This window comes from Arabidopsis thaliana, chromosome 4 (genome assembly GCF_000001735.4).
Source record: "Arabidopsis thaliana chromosome 4, partial sequence".
NCBI lineage: Eukaryota > Viridiplantae > Streptophyta > Magnoliopsida > Brassicales > Brassicaceae > Arabidopsis > Arabidopsis thaliana.
The window spans coordinates 14601615-14622250 of NC_003075.7; the positions used below are offsets into that span (position 1 = coordinate 14601615).

The following is a 20636-nucleotide window of genomic DNA, read 5'->3' on the forward strand; positions in this document are numbered from 1 at the left end:
GGTGTATATTTATAGATATGTAAGTATAAATCTGACTAAACTGTCACAGACTCGAATTTATTTGACAAGAAGAAGGAGAAAGTAAGAAAGGACTGGACTCAAATTCTATAAAACTACACAAAAGAGAAAACAAGTCAATCATTGCTATAGAGTAATAAAACATCTCTATACATTTTGAGTAGGAGAGATTCAAAAGGGGACACCTAAACGGGCGGTATGTTTGAGAAGGAGAAACCTTTGTATCCTTTGTAAGCATAATACGCAATCCGTGTATAGTAAAACCCGGGAATGAACAGAAGACACCCGAGGACGATGAAGAAAATCCCTGGTTTCACCATCAAAAATATCAAACAGAGAATGATAGGTCATTGATGCAATGATGAGAAAGAAGTAGTTCCGGCAAAACGGAAGAAAACAGCAAATCAAATGAAATCAAGTTTAAGTACAATGCTGATACTTGCTTTCGCTTTGCAGTATTGCATTGGGGATGTATGAAATGCATTAATGAATTACAAGCCCAGAGGAAGAAGAGCAAACTAGCTAATTTGAAGTGAATCTCATGTCTATGTTACAAGCAGAATTGGGATATATCAATAACAGTATGTGATGATAGTGATCTAAAAAGTTAATGGAATCCAACGGAGATCCTTCCCTTTTTTATCTCACAGATAAGAGAAGCTTAGAATCATCATATACTAGTTTCTATCGGAAGTTTACTAATCATTCTAACAATGAAATCAAATCGTATGCCTTTGGAAAACTTGTGTCTATTCATCCAAATCTCCAGAAAACAGAGAGCAAAAGGCCAAGCTGAAACGAAATTACACTCCACCGTAGCTAACCAGAGCACTTGCAATCTATATCTATCAGCTTAATTACCAAAATTATAACATAACTTCACCAAATCTAAAAAAATTCCTAAAACAATCTAGCTGAAATCAATTACTGTTTTCTAAATCTCTCAAACTAGCAAAGATAAGTCCCACATATTCTCTCATGAATTCCCAATTTCTACTCCAAGACTGGATCAATAAATGTGGAATAAGTAAGAAAGGTGAAGAAATCGCTACCGTGGCCTCGATCACCGCCAACTCGATTATAAGCCATGAAGAAACCGGAGACAATTCCTAGGGTTCCGAACACGAGTAAAGCCACCGCGAGTGCGATCTCCTTCACCGGCGGTCGGTTATTGACGGTGTATGAAGTCTCAATCATAATGTCCTCGTCCGTTATCGAGAACGCATGGTCGACGTACGCCATTTTACACAGCTTCCGGATCAAAGATCAATGGGAAACAATCAGGACCGATCTAGAAGAAAGCAGAATGACGATTGATCTAGAGCTCGAGAAAGATGAAATCGTACTGTTTGAATTTTAGGTCTTCAGATGTTATGAGTCTCCTACGACGGTGACGGATTAGTTTGGTGCAAATGCAATTTCTTTTGGTCGTGAAATCTACTCAACGTACTATGATTCAAACTACGCGTCGTTTGATTATTCTTTTCTCCGAAAACGGCAGAACGTGCGAGTTTGAACAAATCAAACTAATCAGTGGGCTATATATAACAAACCAGAAAATACTCTCTGTTTTTCCATTTGTTTTTTTGATGATGACATCATGTATATTTACCAATTCAAGAGATTCAGGTCAAGAAATCAAACCAAAACCGAACCATAAAGATCAGAGAGATTTATGGGGAGGATATAGTTTCCAGAGAGCAACAGTTGCATCTTCAGACGCAGACGCCATTAGCTCACAGTCTGGAGAGTAGGACACAGCGTTGCACTGCAAACAAAACACATGAAGGCATCAAAATACAAAGATTTAGAAAATGGTTGTCTCTCAACTGTTGAACCAGTCTAAGAAATTTTCACATACCGTTGCTCGGTGGTACTTTAGTATTGCTAGAGCATTTCCTTTGCGGTAATTATAGACTCGTATTCTGTTTCCAAATATGTAACAAACAGGAGAATAGTTTTTAGTCATATGCATCAACTTTTTTTCACACTGGACGAAGTCTAATTGATTTATTCATATGTTTTGTTTCATATTGTGAAAATCAGTGCATAGCATGAGGATGCTAACCTGTGGTCCCAACCAGCCGTGGCTGCAATTTTCCCATCGACTCGAATTGAGGTGCCCGATACACCGGGCCTTTCCAAAGTAATCTCTTTCCTTATTGTACAAGAACCCTACAATCATATGAAAAAATGTCATGGAATCAGTATTAAACTATAGCTTTACGGCAATCACACAAGTGCATCCTCTCTAGCAGATGTCAAACTTACAGTTGAATGGTTGAGATTATACATCACAATTTTGTCATCTGCCCCTCCTGAGATTCCTCCATCACATGATGATGCAACACTAAGACTTAAAACTGCATAAAGAATACGAATTAAGTAATTTGGAAAATTCAGAGAGCAGGAACAAAATATAAGAAAAATCTAAATACAGAGGATGGAAACAAGACCTGGCTCTGAATGAAACTTCACACTTGTTAGAGGAATCTTAGCATTGCGTATATCCCAAAGAAGTATTGAACCATCCTCATAACTGCGCAAGTTTGGAATGAACCACCCATTATAAAAACAAAGTATGTAATCTTGAGATTTGTCTTTCTTGATTAATGGAAAAGAGCTTAGGAAAGAGAGCATACCCAGCTAAGACATGTAAGAAACCCTGTGATTCAGGAGGGCAAAACAATTGAACAGCCATACACATTCCTGCAGATGACCATATATACGACCTTGATGAAAGTATTTTAAGCAAGTTCAAAGGTGAACTAATTTGAAATTTTTTACTGATGCTAAAAAACATCAATTTTAACAAGAAAATGTACATATGAAGGATCTCACTGAAAGACAAATATGAGCTCACCTCTTCCTTTGGTAGAAGCATTGGGGGATTCGTCAGGGCTACTTTGAGGAAGCTGTATTATCTTGTCTCCGGTATTGAGATCCCATATCTCTACCTTTATGGATAGACCAAATCACAAGAATGAAACACAGGAAATGAAAACCAATAAAAGAGGAGAGAAGAAACAATTTTATGACTTTTCCAAAACAAAACATATATGAATTTCTAGTCACCTCAGTAGGTTGCTCCCCTACTACTGCTACAAAAGTGGTACCTTCAGCATGATCTTTATCTGCTAAATTTTTTTGTAATATGAGCAATAAGAAGAAAAACAGTTATTTTGCTAACAAAATCTTTAGACAACGCAAGTAAAACATACCCTGAAGCAAACCAGAATCCTCCTCAGATCGTTCACTATCATCAGCAATTTGAACATTACATGTGTCTCCACCATCCTGCTCATCACAACCCCGTGAGTGACTTTCAGCTTCTTGCAGAGAATTCTTAGGCTTCTTAACAAGAGAGAACTTGCAAAAATGATAGGCGCATGTCTCAAGTATTAGTAATGGGTCTCTGCCAAGTATGTCACAAGAATCATTGGTTATAGACTTATAGTTCGATAGAAACAAACGCATAAAAAGTCGAATAAGGGGGAGATCATATTCACCTTGATAGACCACCATCTTCAATATCCCAACACTTAACAGTTCCATCTCTTCCCTGGCTATAACCATCAGAGTAACTAGCTCAGATTTTCCGTATATAGATTGATTATGAAAGCATGATTGCTTACGTTTTTACCTGATAATCTTGTCCTCTCCTAACCAGGGACTAGCTGCTACAGCTAAAACCCCATTTGCTCTACTATGAGCCCTACAAATCCCAATAGATACAATGAGTGCTAGCTACTTTATAATGATCACAAAAACAAAGAATTAAAAAAATCAAAAATCACAAACCAAGCAGAAGAAACTGCACGGTGCTGAATAGTATCCCAAATCCTCAACTCTCCATCAGCTGAACTGGAGAAACAAAGCTTCAATTTTGCACCAAATCATCATAAATAAAAACAATAAATGACTCGAGAATTTCTCACAAGTGAGAGAGACGACTAATTAATATATACCCAGTGAAAAGCAGAGATTTTGATGGATGGAAGGAAACATCCATAACAGAGTGACGGTGCCCTCTAAGCACAGCCACTGGATCAGGCGGAGGTCTCTTACTCATCTCTGATTCAACTACTACACAAAACCAAACTCTTGTAATAGAGAAACCAAGCGAACACACAACTTAATCGAATCCAAGTCTCAGACTTTAACAACAGGAACACCGAGAAAGAGAAAGCCTTTGAAACTCTCCCTTATATCAAAAACTACGTGTCGTTTAATATTAACTTTTTTCTAAAACGGCACAATGTGCAAATGTATTCATATAGCGGATAACAATATCCAAGTTTCCAAACAAACCAACTCTGAAACTGTTTCACTCACATAATAAGAGAACGAAGAGCTAATTGCTGAAGAATCCGACGAAAATGGCTCCGAGATCAGATTCACAAACCCTAGCCACCGGCTCCGACGAAAATGAATCCTCAATCGATCCGATCTTCCACATTCTCCGTATCATCCCTTTCTCCTTCCTCCGACCACCACGTCTTCGTCTCAAGCTCCCTTCCTTCACTCTCCCATCTCCAATGACTGTCTTCTCACTGATTCTCCTCACTTACTTCCTCGTCGTCTCCGGTTTCGTCTACGACGTGATTGTCGAGCCTCCAGGTATCGGATCGACACAGGATCCAATCACCGGGTCAGTAAGACCCGTCGTGTTTATGTCGGGTCGGGTCAATGGTCAATACATCATTGAAGGTCTTTCTTCCGGATTCATGTTCGTACTCGGTGGGATTGGAATCATAATGTTGGATCTGGCATTGGATAAGAATCGAGCTAAGAGTGTTAAAGCATCTTATGCAACAGCTGGAGTCTCCTCCATTGTGATTGCTTATGTTATGAGTATGCTCTTCATTCGCATTAAGATCCCTGGTTATCTCCGTTAGAGGGTTAGATCACTTTTGGCTTCAATTCTGTAATTGGATCTTTAGTATAAGATCGATCATTAGAAAAAATGTGACTTTTTGTTTTGTTTGTTTGCTAAAGCTTATGTGTTTCTTGTTTGATAATGAGAATTTAGCTTTGAATGTTAGTATCTGCACTTGCATTATTGTTGAATTTTGCGTTGAAGAAGATAATGGGAAATTTTCTGTAACAGTTATATGACAACACAAACAATAAAGTAGAGATTTTTGAAGTTTGGTTTGTTGGATCGCTTTGTTGCTTCAGGTGTTGTTGACTAAGGCTTGGAAGTTGAGGTCTGCAATAATATTGCAGATGCAGATTTCTAATTTCACAAAGAAGTTCCAACACAGAAATGCTATATGTAAAAGAAATATCGGTCAAAATTGTTATTTATGATTTTAATTACATGATTTACAATAAGAAGTAATGAAATCTGAATGCTGTGTATTTACATACTTTATACATTTAGTGATGAATTTAAGTAAATGATTGATAGATTCAAAATTGTGTTTGCTGTGTGCATTGTTCTTATCTGCTGAAATAGGTTCTTGGGGAGAAGAGACGTCGAGGTGAGCACGTCACAGGAAACTTGGTGGAAGTTAGGATATCAATGGGACGGTACTCAGGCATGATGAGCCCTTCTCGCTCTTCCCTGGTCCAAACCCTTGATCTGCCATTGAATGTCCCGTACTTGACTAGTTTACGGAAACCCCATGTCTTCTTCTTTGCTGCGGTGTTCACCAGTTTACCATTCATCTTTTGGCTCAGATACTCTCGCACCGCATGCAAGCTCTGTTCCACAACCTCAATGGGTGGGGAGACGAGTGGGTTTCCTTCCGCGCTCAGTTTTCGTAGGCGCCTCATGCATCCAATAGACTCAGGCAACACTGTTATCTTGTTGTAGCTAATATCCAGTTCGAGGAGGTTCAGGAGAAGACCGATAGAAGATGGAAGAGCAGAAAGATACTGGAAGTTCTGACTGACATTGAGGATTTCGAGGTTGATGAGGTTCTCGAGGTCCTCAGGGAGGATCATAAGGCAATTGAGACGAGCATCGAGGACACGCAGGGAAGTGAGGCAGGTGATGGTGGCTGGTAGGCTAATGAGCTTGTTTGAGTTGACACAGAGCTTTTTCAGATTGGTTAGTTCTAAGCCTATGTTGTCTGGTAATCTAATCAGCTCGTTGAAGTTGGCGTTTAGTTCTTCGAGTGACCTGGAAAATCCAAAACAAAAGAAAACAGAGGAATTTATCAGCATTATCATCATATATGATTGGTTTGGTCCAGATTTGGTTGAGGTGTGAAACCTGCAATTTTGAATAGTTTGGGGGAGGGAAACGAGAAAGTTGCCGGAGACATTAAGGATCTTGAGCTTAGAAAGACAACCAATGGAGTTTGGAAGAGCTTTGATCTGGTTTGAGTGAATATCCAATGCTATCAAGTTGAGTAATCTTGCTGTTAGAGATTCTGGTATTTTCTGTTACAATTCATAGACAAACCCCCAAAAAGAACATTAGAAACGTATATTCTGACTGTGTATGAGTGTATGCATAGAGATATGAACCTTGATATGATTGTTGGAGAGATCAAGCTTGCAAATATTTGCCAAATTGAGGGAAGGATTTGGGAGAGATTGTAATGCCATGCCACTCAAATTCACAACCTCTAGTCTCTCTTCCTCGTTGTTATTGTATGATGGTGACTTTGGCGATAAGGATGGTGAAAGTGGTGATGATGGTGGTGATGTACTCAAGTCCATCATCATCATTGTCATCATGTGATCCTTTTGTCCATGTAATTGCTGATACTGATATGCATCTTCGCATATCATCGTTTTATGTGTGTTTGTATGGAGGAAAAAGATGATAATGGTGAAATGATGTGGAATGAGTGATTCTTGATCTGCTTATAATGGCAACACAGAGAGATTAAGGAGGTTATGTATGGACGATCAAACTTTAGTGGGAAATTGAAGGAAATGAATACTCTTCGGAAATTAATGATTTGTAATTAAGGAAATTATAAAAGGTGATTAGCTGATGAAGGAGAGATACTCATGCGTCGCCAAGTTTTTCTAAACACCTGATCGAAAAATGTTAGAGCTACCCGCAAATCACTCATAAGTAAAAAAATAAAATAAAAAAGTTCCCATAAATTTCATTTCAACTTTGAGACTAATTTTATAATCAGAGTCTGAAATGTAACAAATCAAAATTTGTGGGGTTAAAACAGAAATAATTAAAAATATGCCACTTGTAATAATTCCAAAGCAAGCTCTGGTGACACGATCATCGGAACAAAATAGAGTACCCGGTGACGATGATGACCACGTTAACGGCGACAGTGCCGGAATTTCTACCCCCGTCGCTAAAATCCACCAGAGGATATTTCAATTCTCATAGTGAATTTGGCGTTTCAATCTCTAAATTTAGTCGGAGAAGATTTCACAATCCGACCAGAGTCTTCGCCGTTTCAGATATCAGTAAGCTCGTGACGGAGTTTGATCCGAAGATTCCATTGGAGAGAGCATCTACTCCGCCGAGCTCGTGGTACACTGATCCTCAATTCTACAGTTTCGAGCTCGATCGTGTCTTCTATGGAGGATGGCAAGCCGTAGGTTAGGACAATTCACACTCACTGAGTGTTAAAACTGTTTCTCTAAAGTTTTTAACTTTAGCTATTACATATGTTTCAGGCTACTCTGATCAGATTAAGGAGAGTCGTGACTTTTTCACCGGGAGGTTAGTAACCACATGCATTAAGATTTGTTCAATGTATGTATGAGAATTTTGTGAGAAAGATAGAAACATTGGTGCAGGCTTGGAGATGTAGATTTTGTTGTGTGTAGAGATGAGAATGGAAAGATACATGCTTTCCATAATGTATGCTCTCACCATGCCTCGATCTTGGCTTCTGGAAATGGGAGAAAGTCTTGTTTTGTTTGCCTTTATCATGTAAGCTCCACGATGAACTTGAAACCGTAACTCAACTGATTATGCGCTGAATGAATACGGTTTTGAGTCATGTTATGTGATTCTTTGTGGCAGGGATGGACTTATAGCTTGAGTGGATCGCTTGTCAAAGCTACTAGAATGAGTGGGATACAGAATTTTTCTTTAAGTGTATGTGGTCTCTCACTTTGTTTTTGTTTTATAAGACGATATAGTGTGAGTTCTTACATTTGACTGTTTAAGGAATAGGAAATGGGACTGAAACCTCTAAGAGTGGCTGTGTGGGGACCTTTTGTGCTTCTCAAGGTGACTGCAGCCACATCGAGGAAGGGAGAAGTTGAGACCGATGAATTAGTGGCATCAGAATGGCTTGGTACTTCCGTGGGGAGGTTGAGCCAAGGTGGAGTTGATTCCCCGCTTAGTTATATATGCAGACGTGAATACACCATTGATTGTAATTGGAAGGTGAAATCTTGTTCTGACTATATACCCTTTTAAAAACAGAATAAGAAGGACTGGTGATGAATGGATCACTGAAAACTTTTGCAGGTGTTCTGTGATAACTACTTAGATGGTGGCTATCATGTACCTTATGCACATAAAGGTTTGATGTCGGGACTTGATCTCGAAACCTATTCTACAACGGTATATTTCTTTTGGTGAATCTGAACTAGGGCCAAAATCTGACTTTCAGCACATGATTCTAATCTTTAGTTAGTTGCTTCTTGTGATGAACTTTATGGTTTAAGATATCAGATATTCGAAAAGGTTAGTATCCAAGAATGTGGAGGTGGTTCAAAGGTTGGCGAAGACGGTTTTGATAGGCTTGGATCTGAAGCTCTATACGCGTTTGTCTACCCAAATTTCATGATAAATAGGTAACATACATCAAGTCCATTGCTCAACTCAACTTCCAATAACTTGACTCGACTCACTCTGCATGGTTTATGTTTAATAGGTATGGACCTTGGATGGACACCAATCTAGTGCTACCTTTAGGACCAAGGAAATGTAAAGTTGTCTTCGATTATTTTCTTGATCCTTCTTTAAAGGTAAAACAAACCAACAACATTAACCTATATTTGTCCCGCCCTGTATTTATAGCATGGAGTCTTTGAAATCTTCTTTTGGCTTTAGGATGATGAAGCTTTCATCAAGAGAAGTTTGGAAGAAAGCGATAGAGTTCAGGTACGATAAATGAATGAATCTCATTATACCAAAAATAGTGCCGCTTAAAGAGACATAAGTTTGTGTAAGTTTTGGTGAATCAGATGGAAGATGTTATGTTGTGTGAGAGTGTTCAGAGGGGTCTCGAATCTCAAGCCTATGACAAAGGAAGATATGCTCTTGTGGAGAAACCAATGCATCACTTCCATTGTTTGCTACATCACAATCTCAAACTGTGAACATATATGTATGTATTTATGTGAATATTCTACAGTTCTACTCTCTCTGCACCAAACATAAAATGAAGCCTCTTTGTATAGAGATTGCTTTTTTACTTGGGACACAATAAGTCACTTCGTTTAGATTACTCCGGACTTTGAGCATTTAAGGATTAACGTAACAAGCTTAACCACTAAACAAAAATAGGTTTATTTTTTATCTGTATTAAACCGAAGATGCCGTTTGCGAAAATACTGAGAGAAAAGAGGTAAACGTATTCACAAGTACCACTAAAAGCCACCTTTGGTATTAAACTGTTTTCTCTTTTCAAACTAATTATTAACCTGAAAATCAACAGAAAAATTCAAAGTTTTAGATGCGTTTAGTGGCTTGGCTAATAGCGAAGAAAAGGTAACTTAAGTACCTGATGAGTTCCTTCTCCACCGGTTTATTCTAAAGTATTGACTAACCGGAGTTTCTGGAACCGGTATCAATTTTCCGATCACCGCCAAAGGCCAACTGGTTACATAACATAAAACAGAATTTATCTGGTAAGCTTACGAAAAAAGCATCTACTAAATCTTGTTTTCACCAACTCAAAACTCTTTGATGACAAAGTTAACAAACAAACCTGATAGAACCGATTCCGATACAGACGAGCCACATCTCCCAATCAAGCTTAGTCGTTGAGGCAAATGTTCCAAGGAACTCGACGATGACTACCTATTAAACAGTTAACAACAAAGCAATAAACGGTATGTCTTATGTATTAAGTGACTACATTTGCTTTGCAGGAACATGTGAGAGAGAATCAGTACCTGGAGCACAATGGTGATAGAGATGATGCCCACAAAAAGGTGATTCCTGAGAACTCCTCGGAAAATGTTTATTTCATCTGGCTTCCGTGCATTGAACTCGTTGAATACCTAACAAATTTAACAATCAGTTTGTTTTCTGTCGTCCCCTAGCCTTTTTATACAGAGAAGTCAGTATCTTTTACCTGGCAGATGACAAAGGCATTGAAGATGACTGTATTCTTCACTCTCTCAGCATTTGGCTTACTCTTCAGATGCAGGATACTTATTCCACGGAAATTGAGGATTAACAAGACTGTCACTTGGTACATCGCCTAATAATTTGCAAAACAGTTGGAGCAGCAGAAAAGGCTTAACCATTGTGTTCTTAGAGATGCTAGGGAGGTAAGAAAAAGAAGAAGAGGATAACTTACTTGTATAAACAAGTTTCTCCACATGATATTTGTGATGAGAGGTTCTCTGAGAGCAAAAGATAAATCCAATTATTGTGCAAATTGAAGAGAAACTGAGAGCACTCTATAGTTGAACAAGACTTAACACGCATGCTCAAGTCTGATAAGAAGTGGTACCTTCTGCCAACAGGCGCTCGATCCATTAAGTGATCGGTTGGTGGCTCAGTGGCTAAAGCAAGAGCCCCAAGAGTATCCATTATAAGATTGACCCAAAGGAGCTACATAGGTAAGGGATAAGACTTTTTACCAAGTTCTGAAGTGAATACTTTTGTGCAGATGAGAAAGAGAGAGTATAAAACTACTATTTCGAACCTGTACTGCAGTTAGAGGAACTTCACCCGCGGATATGGCAGCCACCACATTGATGACAAGAGCTGCGACATTAACCGTGAGCTGAAACTGGATGAACTTTTGAATATTCGCATACACAGATCGACCCCAACGGACAACCTATAGGAATGAGACGATTATTAAAATGGATATCTAATTCAGGATAATTAAAAAGATCACAAATAGCCCCAAAGCCCAAAGGAGGACATTTACGAGGAAAAGAAATTCCAAAAGTATCACGCAACAGAAGAGTATCAAAAAGGAGCTTCTTTTATAAGAAATTTGAATCCTTGGTTTCTAAGGATACAAACCTTCACAACGGATTCAAAGTTGTCATCCAAGATAATGATGTCTGACTTTTCCTTTGCAACTTCGGTGCCTTGGATACCCATTGCGAGACCTATATCTGCCTGAAAGTTGGGGGGCAACACAGAAAGTGTGATCCTCAATAACAGTGTATTTTTAAAGCTTACACATACGAGGAATGTAAATGTATTGAACCTCGTGCAGTGCAGGAGCATCATTGGTTCCATCACCAGTCACAGCCACGACGTGTCCCCTCCTCTTCAGCGATTGCACAAGAAGAAGTTTGTCATTGGGTGATGATCTACCCATTACCTTCAAGTTTAGCAACAATGTCAGGTACCATTAAATAATGTTCCTCAGTCACAACCAAAATCATAAGGCTCTTACAGATATCTCTTCACAAATCCTATCTCTTTCTTCTTCTGAATAGGATCGAAATACTTTTCCTTCAATCAGATTAGGCTCACTAGCATCTGAGTCTGAAGCTAATATACCACACTCCAGTGCAATTGCTTTGGCAGTCTGAATGTTATCACCAGTCACCATACGAACCTGAGGCCAATAGTGGAATTAGAAGACTATAGGCCTATGAAGAACAGAGAAGTCTCTAAAAATAAACTAATTATTGAGAGAAATCCTCAGGGGAAGAAGTAAATGAGATATCTGCGGACCTTGACTCCAGCTTGTTGACACAGTAAAACTGAATTTTTGACACCTGGGCGACATGGATCCTACAATGTATTGGCAGAAAAGAACTTCAATGAATGGCCCATCTGGTATGAAGAACCATATAAAGGCAGATCACAAGATTATTCAAAATGGCAAAAGGGAACTAGGAATATGCTTACCTTAATACCAACGATAGCCAACAATATAAGATCATCCTCAGGTAATTCCCATCTAGAGAGTTGCTCTTCATCAGTTGGAATCTTATCCGCTTCAAATGTTCGGAAGGCAATTGCAACACAGCGCAGACTCCTTGCAGCCATATCATCGATAGCATCTTTTAACCCACCCATCTGAAACAACAAGACTTATACTCAGAATAAAAAACAAGTATTTCTATCAAGACTCTCATTACCAAATCTGGCACTGATTTGGACTTGCAGTATGACATGGTCTTGAGTCAAGACACAATGATAAGTTCAACATTCAGACAAACTCTATCATGATAAAGAGAAACATAGTTACTGACCTTATCTTCACTCATATCTACAAAACTCTCACTCTCATCCATATAGTGCGTGCAGGATCCCAAAACAATTTCGGCAGCACCTTTCCAGTGAATATGGACACTCGAATCTGGCTGAAAATGAATTAGAAAGTCGTTAGGATGCTGATTGACAAGTAGAAACAACGATAAGAGAAAAATCAAAAACAAAGCAAAAGATCTACAAAAACTATGGGAGGAAATGAAAAGAAAAAACATTACTGATTTCACTGCTACACCTCCTCGTTTCTTCTCTGAGTTGAATGGAAAAAATTGTACAGCAGAAGACTCAGACTTAAGAGCATCAAAATCCATACCCAACTGCAGTGTATAAGAAATTAAAAGATTAGTTCTTCTCACGGCTATATATACGGGAACCAGAAAATGTAGCTAAAGAATAAACCTTTATCGCCCAATTGAGAATTGCTCTTTCTGTAGGAGATCCAGAAACCTGAATCTCACCACTCTGTCATCAGTAAAGACATAGGCATTATTACATTAAATCAGCTGAAGTAGAAACCAAACGGGAAATCAGTAAAGTTCCAAAGAATTTTAATCCTACTTCAGATCGGAACACACTGCCGGTTGTATTGTGAGCAATACCCTCAACAAGTATGGATGTAAAAGCAGATGGCAATTTTGAGCTGCTGTCGGGAGAATCCATCTTTTGTAACCCAGCATAACACTCAACAACGGTCATCTGAGAAAAAAGAAAGTCGTAGGGGACCCGCTTGTTGGGTACACAATTCAAAATAGCAAAAGCTCATAACTAGGAAAGCACATACCAAAACTGGTAAGTGTTAAGTGTGTTAGCAAATACAAAAAGAAGGCAGAGCACCAAGATTCACCTCGTTTAAGGTCAAAGTTCCAGTCTTATCACTGCAAATTGTTGTTGCAGACCCCATGGTTTCACAGGCTGAAAGCCTACGCACCTGAAATTAAAATTCGTTTAAGTTGCAAAAGACATTCACGTATAAGAATTTTGCATTTATGTTCATTCAAACTTATTGAGTCCCAAAAATTAAAATATACATACCAAAGCTTTATCTGCCATCATTTTTCTCATGGAATACGCAAGACTGCCAGTAAGAAGTAGAAAAGATCAGTGACAAAAAGACTATTCAATTTTACAGCAGATCCATCATTTTCTTTAAAGTTTGACTCTGACCATGTAATAACTAAATTCTTTCCAACTCTAAAGGCCAAAGCAATTGCTATTAAAATATGTATATAGAAGACAATAGACTTACGTCAAGGTAACAGCTAAAGGAAGCCCTTCAGGCACTGCCACTACAACAATTGTAACCTATTCGACAAGTTGAGCAGAACAGCCAGAGATGTAAATAAGAAGATGACAACCGTATTAGCCATGCTAATTTCTTCTAAAGAAACACTTACTGCAACAGTGAAGATTTCAACAAGATCATCTAGCACGTGCTCAAATTTTGTCTTCCCTCCAATAAACTGTGGGCCTCCCTGTTCATTCTTCGTGTGACCGGTAAAGTAACTGCATAGAACAAAGATTCGTTCAATAATCACTGACATCCACTCCACACGGTACTTTAGTTGTCATAAAGAAATTTAAACGCACCGGACAACTAGGACAAATAATACAACGCCAGCAACTGTGAGCCCGACAATCCCGATAAATGTTGCTACACCATTCAAGCGCACCTGAAGAAAGCATAGTACGGATGACTATTGAGCAACAAAAACCACGAATATATGAACAGAGAAAAGTTGATACTCACCTGCAATGGTGTTTCTCCACCATTGTCCTCTGAGACGCTAGCCATTAGTAAGCCCCATTCAGTGTTGACCCCTACCCCAGTAACCTGATTTTCAAAAAAAAAATTACACACATAAGAAATGTGGGAAGAAACTAGCCAAATCAGAAGTTTTGAACGCCATAAATAAAAACACGTTTCTGCTGCAACAATTCACCAACCATGGATATCTTTCTTTTTGGTGGGAACCAACTACGGATATCATTGTTCACCAATTAAACATCTCATAATTTTTTCTACAGAAACTACAGTTTACAGTTTGTTTGAGCCACTATGTCACAGATAGTATAAGTTAATGTTCGTTAAGTCTTACCAACATTGTCCCATTGCCATCTGCAACTTTACAGCCAGACATTAGGAATGGATGCTTAGTAGAGTTTTTTTGAACCTGCGAGAAACAGCTTTTTCAGAACACATGAAATGCAAAGATGGTATTTGTTGCAAATGCTAAGGAAGAGAATAAAGTATACAATTTTGCTCTCTCCAGTCATGCTGGACTCATCAACTGCAAGGGAATGTCCAGCAACTAAAACTCCATCCGCAGGTACCTATGGAAATTATTGGCAGATCAAACATAAATTATAGCTATACTGAAATTCGGAAAAGAGCTAAGAAATACTGCATTGACAAAATCATGAAACTTGCCTGATCACCAATATTGAGGGGTATGACATCGCCTACTACAATGTCATAAATTGAAATCTCCACTCTTCTCCCATCACGGGTTACCTGCACATATACACGATGCATTTTTAAAAATTAAACCAACAAAAATGGAATTATCTATGAGCTGCATGATCAACCAAGCTCTCACCTCTAGACGTATATTTCTTTTCTCTTCATTTAAGTTCTGGAATTGAAGAGATTGCCGATAATCACTGGTAGCTGCCAAGGGAAGAGGTATACAAATTAGTACAATACACGCAGCAGTCACTTGTATGAGTGAAATCAGCAAGGAATATCAATACCTGTCACCACAATGACAAGAAGAACGGCAAAAGCAATGCTGATACCATCGTACCATCCCTTTTCGATACCCTAAGAAGGCAGCCAAAGAGGTACCAAAAGCTCAGGAAGAACAAAGAAAACTGTGAAACTTTGGACAATGGAGAGAGAACAACTTTCTGCCCTCTTAGAGCAGGAAAGCTTAGAATGAGTACAATGACAAAGTAAAGGATAGTCAATAGACGTGGTATCGAGCGTCAACGATATGGACACGAGAAAGACATAACTCATTCAAATACTGAGGTACAGAAACTCTGGAAGTCTTGTTTCTATAATTATTCGTCGATTGTTCTAAAGCTATGCCACATAGAAAAAGGACTTAAAATTTTCAAGGTAGGCGCTGAGCCAAATATACTGTATTAGTTCTTAAATTGCATACCTCGGTCTTTATTCCCAATGCCAAAGAAGCAACTGCTGCTACAATCAGTATGATCAAAGTAAGATCTTGAGAAGCTTCCCATACAAACCTCTATCGGACATGAGGAAAAAAAAAGGAAGGAACAAAATAGTAATTAGCTGAAAAATCTCACAGTTAATGGAAACTGCTACAAAGCAAAAATTCTAAAGTATTAATACCCAGAAACTCCTCCCTTTCTTCTGAGGGTATGTGTTTGATCCAAAAGCAGATTTCCTTTTCAATATGTCATCATCATCCCCGTGTATACCCTTCTCCAAGTTTGTTTTCAACAGGTCAGATAACCCTCTTACCTAATGAAGTAAACAAGAGGATAAACATAAATGCATAAGTTTCATGGCTGAGAAACAATTGCTGAAGAAAAAAGTAACAGATCAGCTAAAGCAAAGACATACCCCTCCAAGCTCTTGAAGAGCTCCTATATTTTGATCCCTTGATATTGACACAATCTGCTCCTGTCCGATACCAAAATCACCACCGCCAGGAGTTGGAAGTGGACTTGCAATTCCTAAAAAGAGATAAACCTCAGTCAACTACAGCATCAATCAGAAAAATTATGAAAAAAAAATCCTTACAAGGAAAAGTAATAACCCAAGCAACTAATGTAAGTGAATAAGATAACTTGAATTGAAACCATCAACTGGTTCTACAAAGCTATCCAATAAATATCAAGGTCGCAAATTGACAGTGAGTATACTATTTACACTACATATAAAAGATAATCAACTCAACCCATTGCAATGCAGATCAATCACATTTTGTAAAATATGAGTCAAAACAAAAATCATCCAGAATTTTGACTACACACCTAACCATAGTGTCAGTCAAAATCGTTAATGCATATAAAACAAATGGTATAAAATTAAAAATCACTTAATCTCTATGAAAATGAAAGAGAACATATACATGCTTCACAAAATGGGATGGAGAGAAGAAAATTAAGGAAAAGAACAAGAAAATGAAAGAAATTACCAGTCACGCGGCTTGCAGCTGCTTTAAAAAGGTGTGCAGCCTACGAAAGCAAACAGCATTGATAAGACACCACTAAGACGTTTATTTAAGTAAAACTTACTAGCGAGGCTTATATACTCTTATTGCTTGGGCGTGCGCTCTCATCTTCCTCAGCATCTGTTTCTTATCTTCTTCCCTTTTTAAGTCCAGCGTATATCGAAATCGACGAGAAGCATTAAGAACAAGCGCAGCTTGCTACAAAACCCAAATTATTTTCCAGAATGTTAAGGAAAAGAACGTCAGAACTATCTGGCTGCGGAAAATTGCAAAATTACATCGATTACATGAAACTAAAACCAGATAAAACAATTACTAAGTTCAATTCAAGAATACAAACAAAACAAAAATAAAAGCATTATGCAGTCAATGAAATGTCAATTCGAACCCAAATAAGAACTGCAATACAAGCAATTACCCTCCAACGGCGTAGCCGCTCCACTGGAGCATTCTTAGTACTGGCAATGTCAAACGGACTATCTTCATATTCGGTGAAGCTGCTGGTTCCAGCCTCCACGTCCTTGTCTTCCCCTCGTGGAGAATTATTGAATTGTCCACTCATGACTGTCGCAGGAGAGATAGCAACACGCTCTTCTTTAAGCTAAACACATACAAAAGAGAACAAAAAACGCATCCCAATCAGAAACAGTACATAGCCTTGAGCATTCTCTTCTTCCTCTCTAAAACCAATCTCAGTCCAATTCAAAAGTCACTACCAAATAAATCCAAATACGATTCGAGACAAATCTCTTATGAACAAGTCTCACATTTCACTGTTACGAAGCAGTAATTACCACTCCTCGCCAAATTATGCCACCTAAAACCAAACAACCTTCGAAAATCCGTTTTCCGATAGATACACTGAAACGAATAGATACCGAAAAATTTCCCGGAAATTTCAAAATTCAAAACGAAGAAGAAGAAGAAGAAGAAGAAGAAGAATCTAGCTCAGTGAAATATTAGTTTTAGGTGTAGGAAGTGGTCCAACAACAATCGTGTAGGGTAACATCGTAAATCGTGCGAAAGCGCAGGAGAGATTCGAATAAACAAACACAAAGTAGCAGAAGCAAAAAGGTAAACAAAGAGGAAAAAAAAAGAGAAAAAAAAAATCTCTGGCGATTCCAGAAACAACAAATTTTCTATAGTTACTGTTGAATCGAAAAAAAAGAAATATAATATAATCATCTACCTCAATTATCGGCGGAACAGAGGATTTTCTCAGCTCTTTCCCTTTGATACTCTCTGGCTGCTGAATTATTTTCCGTCACTTTCTCGAGAAAATAGAGGAGGAACGAGAGGAGATAGAGAGAGAGCTCTATAGGAAACTTCCTCGAAGGAGCTTTGACTCGTCAGTCGTCACTCGGGGGCTTCCTCGTGATACTATTTAAAATTTAAAAACTTTTTCAAAACAAATAAAAGATTTAGTACTTTAAAAAATGACAAATTACTACATCAATCAAACTAAATGCTTACTATTAAATAATTTTCCAGAACTATGAAATTATGAAGTTTATTGTCCGATTTCGGTTTCAGGGTTAAAAGTAGAAAGAATATAAATTTTAGGTAAGTTAACATGTCTTCAAACAGTAATCTCTTTACAAAAATTTGGTTCACCAGACTCTTGCAACTCAAAATTATGTGATGCTACATTAATATCGGCTAAATTAACCACTATCACATCTTCAAGTGACATTGAGGATAGCTATTTACGTTTCAAAAATGTTCCGTATGCGAACGTCAAAATTGTCTAAATAGTCAGTAGTCAATACGCTCTCTAAAATAAGTAACTAAATAAAATATTCAAATAAATATCTTCAGTATAAAAAAGATTTGTATAAAAGTCAATATGTTAGCTAAAAAGTACCAAAAATACAAATGTATGAAACACGCTGTTTCTAAAATTATTTAAGACTTGAATATATTGGTCTACTGCCTTTTAACTGATAAAAAGTTGAATAGAAAGAAAAGCATGATTATAGCATTTTACAAACAAAAATTCTGTTCGGATTATTGTTGCTTGAGCTTTTGTAAAGTCGTTTTAAAAATTTCAAGATAAATACTTTCAGTTATGAAAATAAAATATCAAAAAATATTCAGTTTTCATTCTCCGTTATTTATTTTGTTCTATCTTTTCTTATGTGTAGATCATTTATTTGATGGTTATTCGACGCACTTGCTGTTGTTTGTGTGGCTAAAATGACACATACTGGACTTTTTTGTTTTTCCTTTTTAGTATGACATGATGGAATGTTAAATTTATAATATTTTACCTTGACATTGTAGACTCTAGCTTTAGACCATAGTTTCCAAAATCCCTATCCTGCACGCTACAAGGAAAAAAAAAAGGTTCAGCAAATAATATTTGACTTTCATATATTCTTCACGAAAATGGAACTTGAGAAGATAATTTAAATCATGGTAAGAACATAATGGTAGGTTAGGTTATATAGACATTCAAGCATTCTTGGAATTATGATTAACTAATATTTCGTGAAACATAAAAAAAAAACTAATAAATCAAGGTCAGCTGATAAGCGTTTTGCTGATATTCTGAGGTGTTTTAACACACTCATATAGTCATATTTATAGATTAAAATGCAGTTTGAATAAGTTGGTTATTAAGAGAAGTAAACAACACTTTCATGTAATCATGTTGAAAATAAACAATGGAGGAAAAGCTTGAACAAGTAAATTAAAGACCGTCATTTTATACTTTGTGACGTACTAATGTTCTGAATTCTGCATACATCATTGACCGATCACGGGAGTATTAGATAATATAGATTAATGGAGACTATATTATGTTCAATAGTTTATGACTTAATCATGATTTTTTTAATTCGTTTAAAAGTAATACGTTTTTTATTTCTTCAACTAAATAATACGAGTGTACGACAATTGTTAGGTCTAGACGTCTATAGTCTAAAGTTTGAACTGTTATTCGCGGATTATAGTATTATCTAGTAATAAAATTTGATATATATTGAACTTTGAGCAACAAAGCATATATATTTTTCATTTGTTAATAGTGGAACAACAAACTGTAAATTTTAACGTAGTCATCTATTCAACAAAACTTTTGTTTGGATATCTATTTTTCACAATAATAGTGTATTATTTCATGTGGAGCAACGTAGAACAGACCCTATCCAGTATCCATGTGAGTATTTTAAAGTTAATTATACAGTATACGATTCTTACATTGGTTCATACTATTATACTTCTAGATTCACCTTACATCAACTGTTGATGATCAGCAACAACAAGGAATATTTACAATTTCCAATTTTCCATGAGAGACCATATTCCTCATAGAAATAAAATAGAGCTAAAAGGTCAAAAGAATCTGCAAATTAATTAACTACTAATAAAGTTTTAAGAAAGGGCCAACGCTGAATGAGTCAAAATCAAATACCGTCGGCATCGTCGGTGCGATTAGGCACCATGCACGCTTACATTTTCAATAAAACGGCGAGGACGGTGATTCCAAACGCCGTCATTTTTCCTTTTATGATTTTATGTTGAAATATATCGAGAAAATAGCTACAAAGCAAAGATTTGCAGTTTTGCGGCCTAGACATTTTTAATGTAGAATTTGGGAAAAAGAAAATCACGTTGTTCCATCTGTTTTTTTCACGATTTTGTTTGGTATTTTACGATGTTGTAGGACCAGTTTTGTAGTCGTTAATTGGGTACAATAAAGGAAGAATGATTGATTGGGTTATTATATGAATGAGTAATTGACTTGGTATCAACAAAGCTCAACTTTAATCAAGAAATTATGTTTGATTGGGTTATTATGTTTGATGTTGAGCGAAAAATCTTGCATAAATAGTGTGAAATATAACACACTACTCAATAATGATGTTAAAATTCTCGCTATCGGAATATGGCTCTGAGAAGCATTGAATGCATGCACATAACGAACGGTGTGGACAACTCATAAATCCATCGTTCCAACTTCCACGTTCATTATCGAAAATATAAAGAATTAGTTATCATGACCAGTAATAGAGCTGATGATCCGGTGAATTTGC

The 20636-nt window shown here is 37.3% G+C and overlaps 6 protein-coding genes, 2 long non-coding RNA genes and 1 other non-coding gene across 11 annotated transcripts; 4 read left to right on the forward strand and 5 right to left on the reverse strand.

Annotated features, from left to right (window-relative positions):
• Window positions 1-6: 6 nt before the first annotated feature.
• AT4G29850 (transmembrane protein (DUF872)) lies at window positions 7-1397 on the reverse strand. Its single transcript, NM_119131.2, has 2 exons — window positions 1071-1397; window positions 7-325 (listed from the first exon to the last, which is right to left on the reverse strand). Exons 1-2 carry the CDS (start codon window positions 1258-1260, stop codon window positions 204-206), a joined length of 312 nt encoding a protein of 103 aa, NP_194714.1. The 5' UTR covers window positions 1261-1397; the 3' UTR covers window positions 7-203.
• On the reverse strand, window positions 84-4196 carry EMB2757 (Transducin/WD40 repeat-like superfamily protein). Its single transcript, NM_119132.3, has 15 exons — window positions 3987-4196; window positions 3820-3882; window positions 3662-3733; window positions 3528-3584; window positions 3240-3433; window positions 3094-3152; window positions 2882-2975; window positions 2661-2727; window positions 2475-2557; window positions 2290-2381; window positions 2087-2193; window positions 1880-1943; window positions 1365-1786; window positions 1071-1269; window positions 84-325 (listed from the first exon to the last, which is right to left on the reverse strand). Exons 1-13 carry the CDS (start codon window positions 4088-4090, stop codon window positions 1682-1684), a joined length of 1161 nt encoding a protein of 386 aa, NP_194715.2. The 5' UTR covers window positions 4091-4196; the 3' UTR covers window positions 84-325; window positions 1071-1269; window positions 1365-1681.
• On the reverse strand, window positions 3819-4006 carry AT4G08235. The gene has a single exon (NR_142190.1). It is a non-coding gene; the product is annotated as an other RNA (small nucleolar RNA).
• A 189-nt stretch (window positions 4197-4385) lies between the features above and the next one.
• On the forward strand, window positions 4386-5054 carry AT4G29870 (Oligosaccharyltransferase complex/magnesium transporter family protein). Its single transcript, NM_119133.2, has one exon. It carries the CDS (start codon window positions 4398-4400, stop codon window positions 4914-4916), a length of 519 nt encoding a protein of 172 aa, NP_194716.1. The 5' UTR covers window positions 4386-4397; the 3' UTR covers window positions 4917-5054.
• A 257-nt stretch (window positions 5055-5311) lies between these two features.
• On the reverse strand, window positions 5312-6864 carry PIRL7 (plant intracellular ras group-related LRR 7). Its single transcript, NM_119134.3, has 3 exons — window positions 6499-6864; window positions 6242-6411; window positions 5312-6148 (listed from the first exon to the last, which is right to left on the reverse strand). The coding sequence occupies exons 1-3, from the start codon at window positions 6763-6765 to the stop codon at window positions 5464-5466; spliced, it is 1122 nt and encodes a 373-aa protein (NP_194717.2). The 5' UTR covers window positions 6766-6864; the 3' UTR covers window positions 5312-5463.
• A 354-nt stretch (window positions 6865-7218) lies between these two features.
• Window positions 7219-9384, forward strand: AT4G29890 (choline monooxygenase, putative (CMO-like)). The gene is made up of 10 exons (NM_119135.4): window positions 7219-7551; window positions 7630-7675; window positions 7753-7888; window positions 7982-8056; window positions 8135-8350; window positions 8435-8530; window positions 8642-8763; window positions 8844-8937; window positions 9023-9073; window positions 9157-9384. Exons 1-10 carry the CDS (start codon window positions 7254-7256, stop codon window positions 9289-9291), a joined length of 1269 nt encoding a protein of 422 aa, NP_194718.2. The 5' UTR covers window positions 7219-7253; the 3' UTR covers window positions 9292-9384.
• On the reverse strand, window positions 9269-18071 carry ACA10 (autoinhibited Ca(2+)-ATPase 10; the record flags this gene model as incomplete). Of its 2 annotated transcripts, none has more annotated exons than NM_119136.4 (35): window positions 17789-18071; window positions 17018-17200; window positions 16681-16797; window positions 16564-16603; window positions 15987-16099; window positions 15753-15884; window positions 15556-15645; window positions 15140-15209; window positions 14986-15056; window positions 14817-14900; window positions 14642-14719; window positions 14485-14559; window positions 14136-14219; window positions 13976-14058; window positions 13783-13891; window positions 13635-13690; window positions 13421-13463; window positions 13233-13316; window positions 12947-13084; window positions 12788-12850; window positions 12607-12705; window positions 12370-12480; window positions 12023-12193; window positions 11846-11905; window positions 11562-11726; window positions 11370-11486; window positions 11180-11278; window positions 10851-10988; window positions 10656-10756; window positions 10500-10545; window positions 10272-10400; window positions 10090-10197; window positions 9903-9994; window positions 9696-9790; window positions 9269-9615 (listed from the first exon to the last, which is right to left on the reverse strand). In NM_119136.4, the coding sequence occupies exons 2-35, from the start codon at window positions 17159-17161 to the stop codon at window positions 9611-9613; spliced, it is 3210 nt and encodes a 1069-aa protein (NP_194719.1). In that variant the 5' UTR covers window positions 17162-17200; window positions 17789-18071. The 2 variants fall into 2 exon arrangements, with proteins under 2 accessions (NP_194719.1, NP_001327988.1); NM_001341980.1 differs by having other exon boundaries at window positions 9611-9615; window positions 17367-17959.
• On the forward strand, window positions 16775-17780 carry AT4G08245. 2 transcript variants are annotated; one of them, NR_142191.1, is made up of 1 exon: window positions 16775-17026. It is a non-coding gene; the product is annotated as an other RNA (long non-coding RNA). The 2 variants fall into 2 exon arrangements; NR_142192.1 differs by lacking the exon at window positions 16775-17026 and adding an exon at window positions 17522-17780.
• On the forward strand, window positions 17840-18053 carry AT4G08255. Its single transcript, NR_142193.1, has one exon. It is a non-coding gene; the product is annotated as an other RNA (long non-coding RNA).
• Window positions 18072-20636: the final 2565 nt, after the last annotated feature.

Coding starts and splice junctions, on each gene's coding strand:
- PIRL7 (NM_119134.3), bottom strand. CDS start 6,765: ATGATATGCGAAGATGCATATCAGTATCAGCAATTACATGGACAAAAG. Junction 6,412..6,498: donor TCTCCAACAATCATATCAAG/GTTCATATCTCT, acceptor GAATTGTAACAG/AAAATACCAGAATCTCTAAC. Junction 6,149..6,241: donor CAAACTATTCAAAATTGCAG/GTTTCACACCTC, acceptor TGGATTTTCCAG/GTCACTCGAAGAACTAAACG.
- EMB2757 (NM_119132.3), bottom strand. CDS start 4,090: ATGAGTAAGAGACCTCCGCCTGATCCAGTGGCTGTGCTTAGAGGGCAC. Junction 3,883..3,986: donor AAATCTCTGCTTTTCACTGG/GTATATATTAAT, acceptor TTGTTTCTCCAG/TTCAGCTGATGGAGAGTTGA. Junction 2,728..2,881: donor TGCTTCTACCAAAGGAAGAG/GTGAGCTCATAT, acceptor GGTCATCTGCAG/GAATGTGTATGGCTGTTCAA.
- AT4G29850 (NM_119131.2), bottom strand. CDS start 1,260: ATGGCGTACGTCGACCATGCGTTCTCGATAACGGACGAGGACATTATG. Junction 326..1,070: donor TGGCGGTGATCGAGGCCACG/GTAGCGATTTCT, acceptor TGGTGAAACCAG/GGATTTTCTTCATCGTCCTC.
- AT4G29890 (NM_119135.4), top strand. CDS start 7,254: ATGATGACCACGTTAACGGCGACAGTGCCGGAATTTCTACCCCCGTCG. Junction 7,889..7,981: donor GTTTTGTTTGCCTTTATCAT/GTAAGCTCCACG, acceptor TCTTTGTGGCAG/GGATGGACTTATAGCTTGAG. Junction 8,531..8,641: donor TCGAAACCTATTCTACAACG/GTATATTTCTTT, acceptor TTAAGATATCAG/ATATTCGAAAAGGTTAGTAT.
- AT4G29870 (NM_119133.2), top strand. CDS start 4,398: ATGGCTCCGAGATCAGATTCACAAACCCTAGCCACCGGCTCCGACGAA.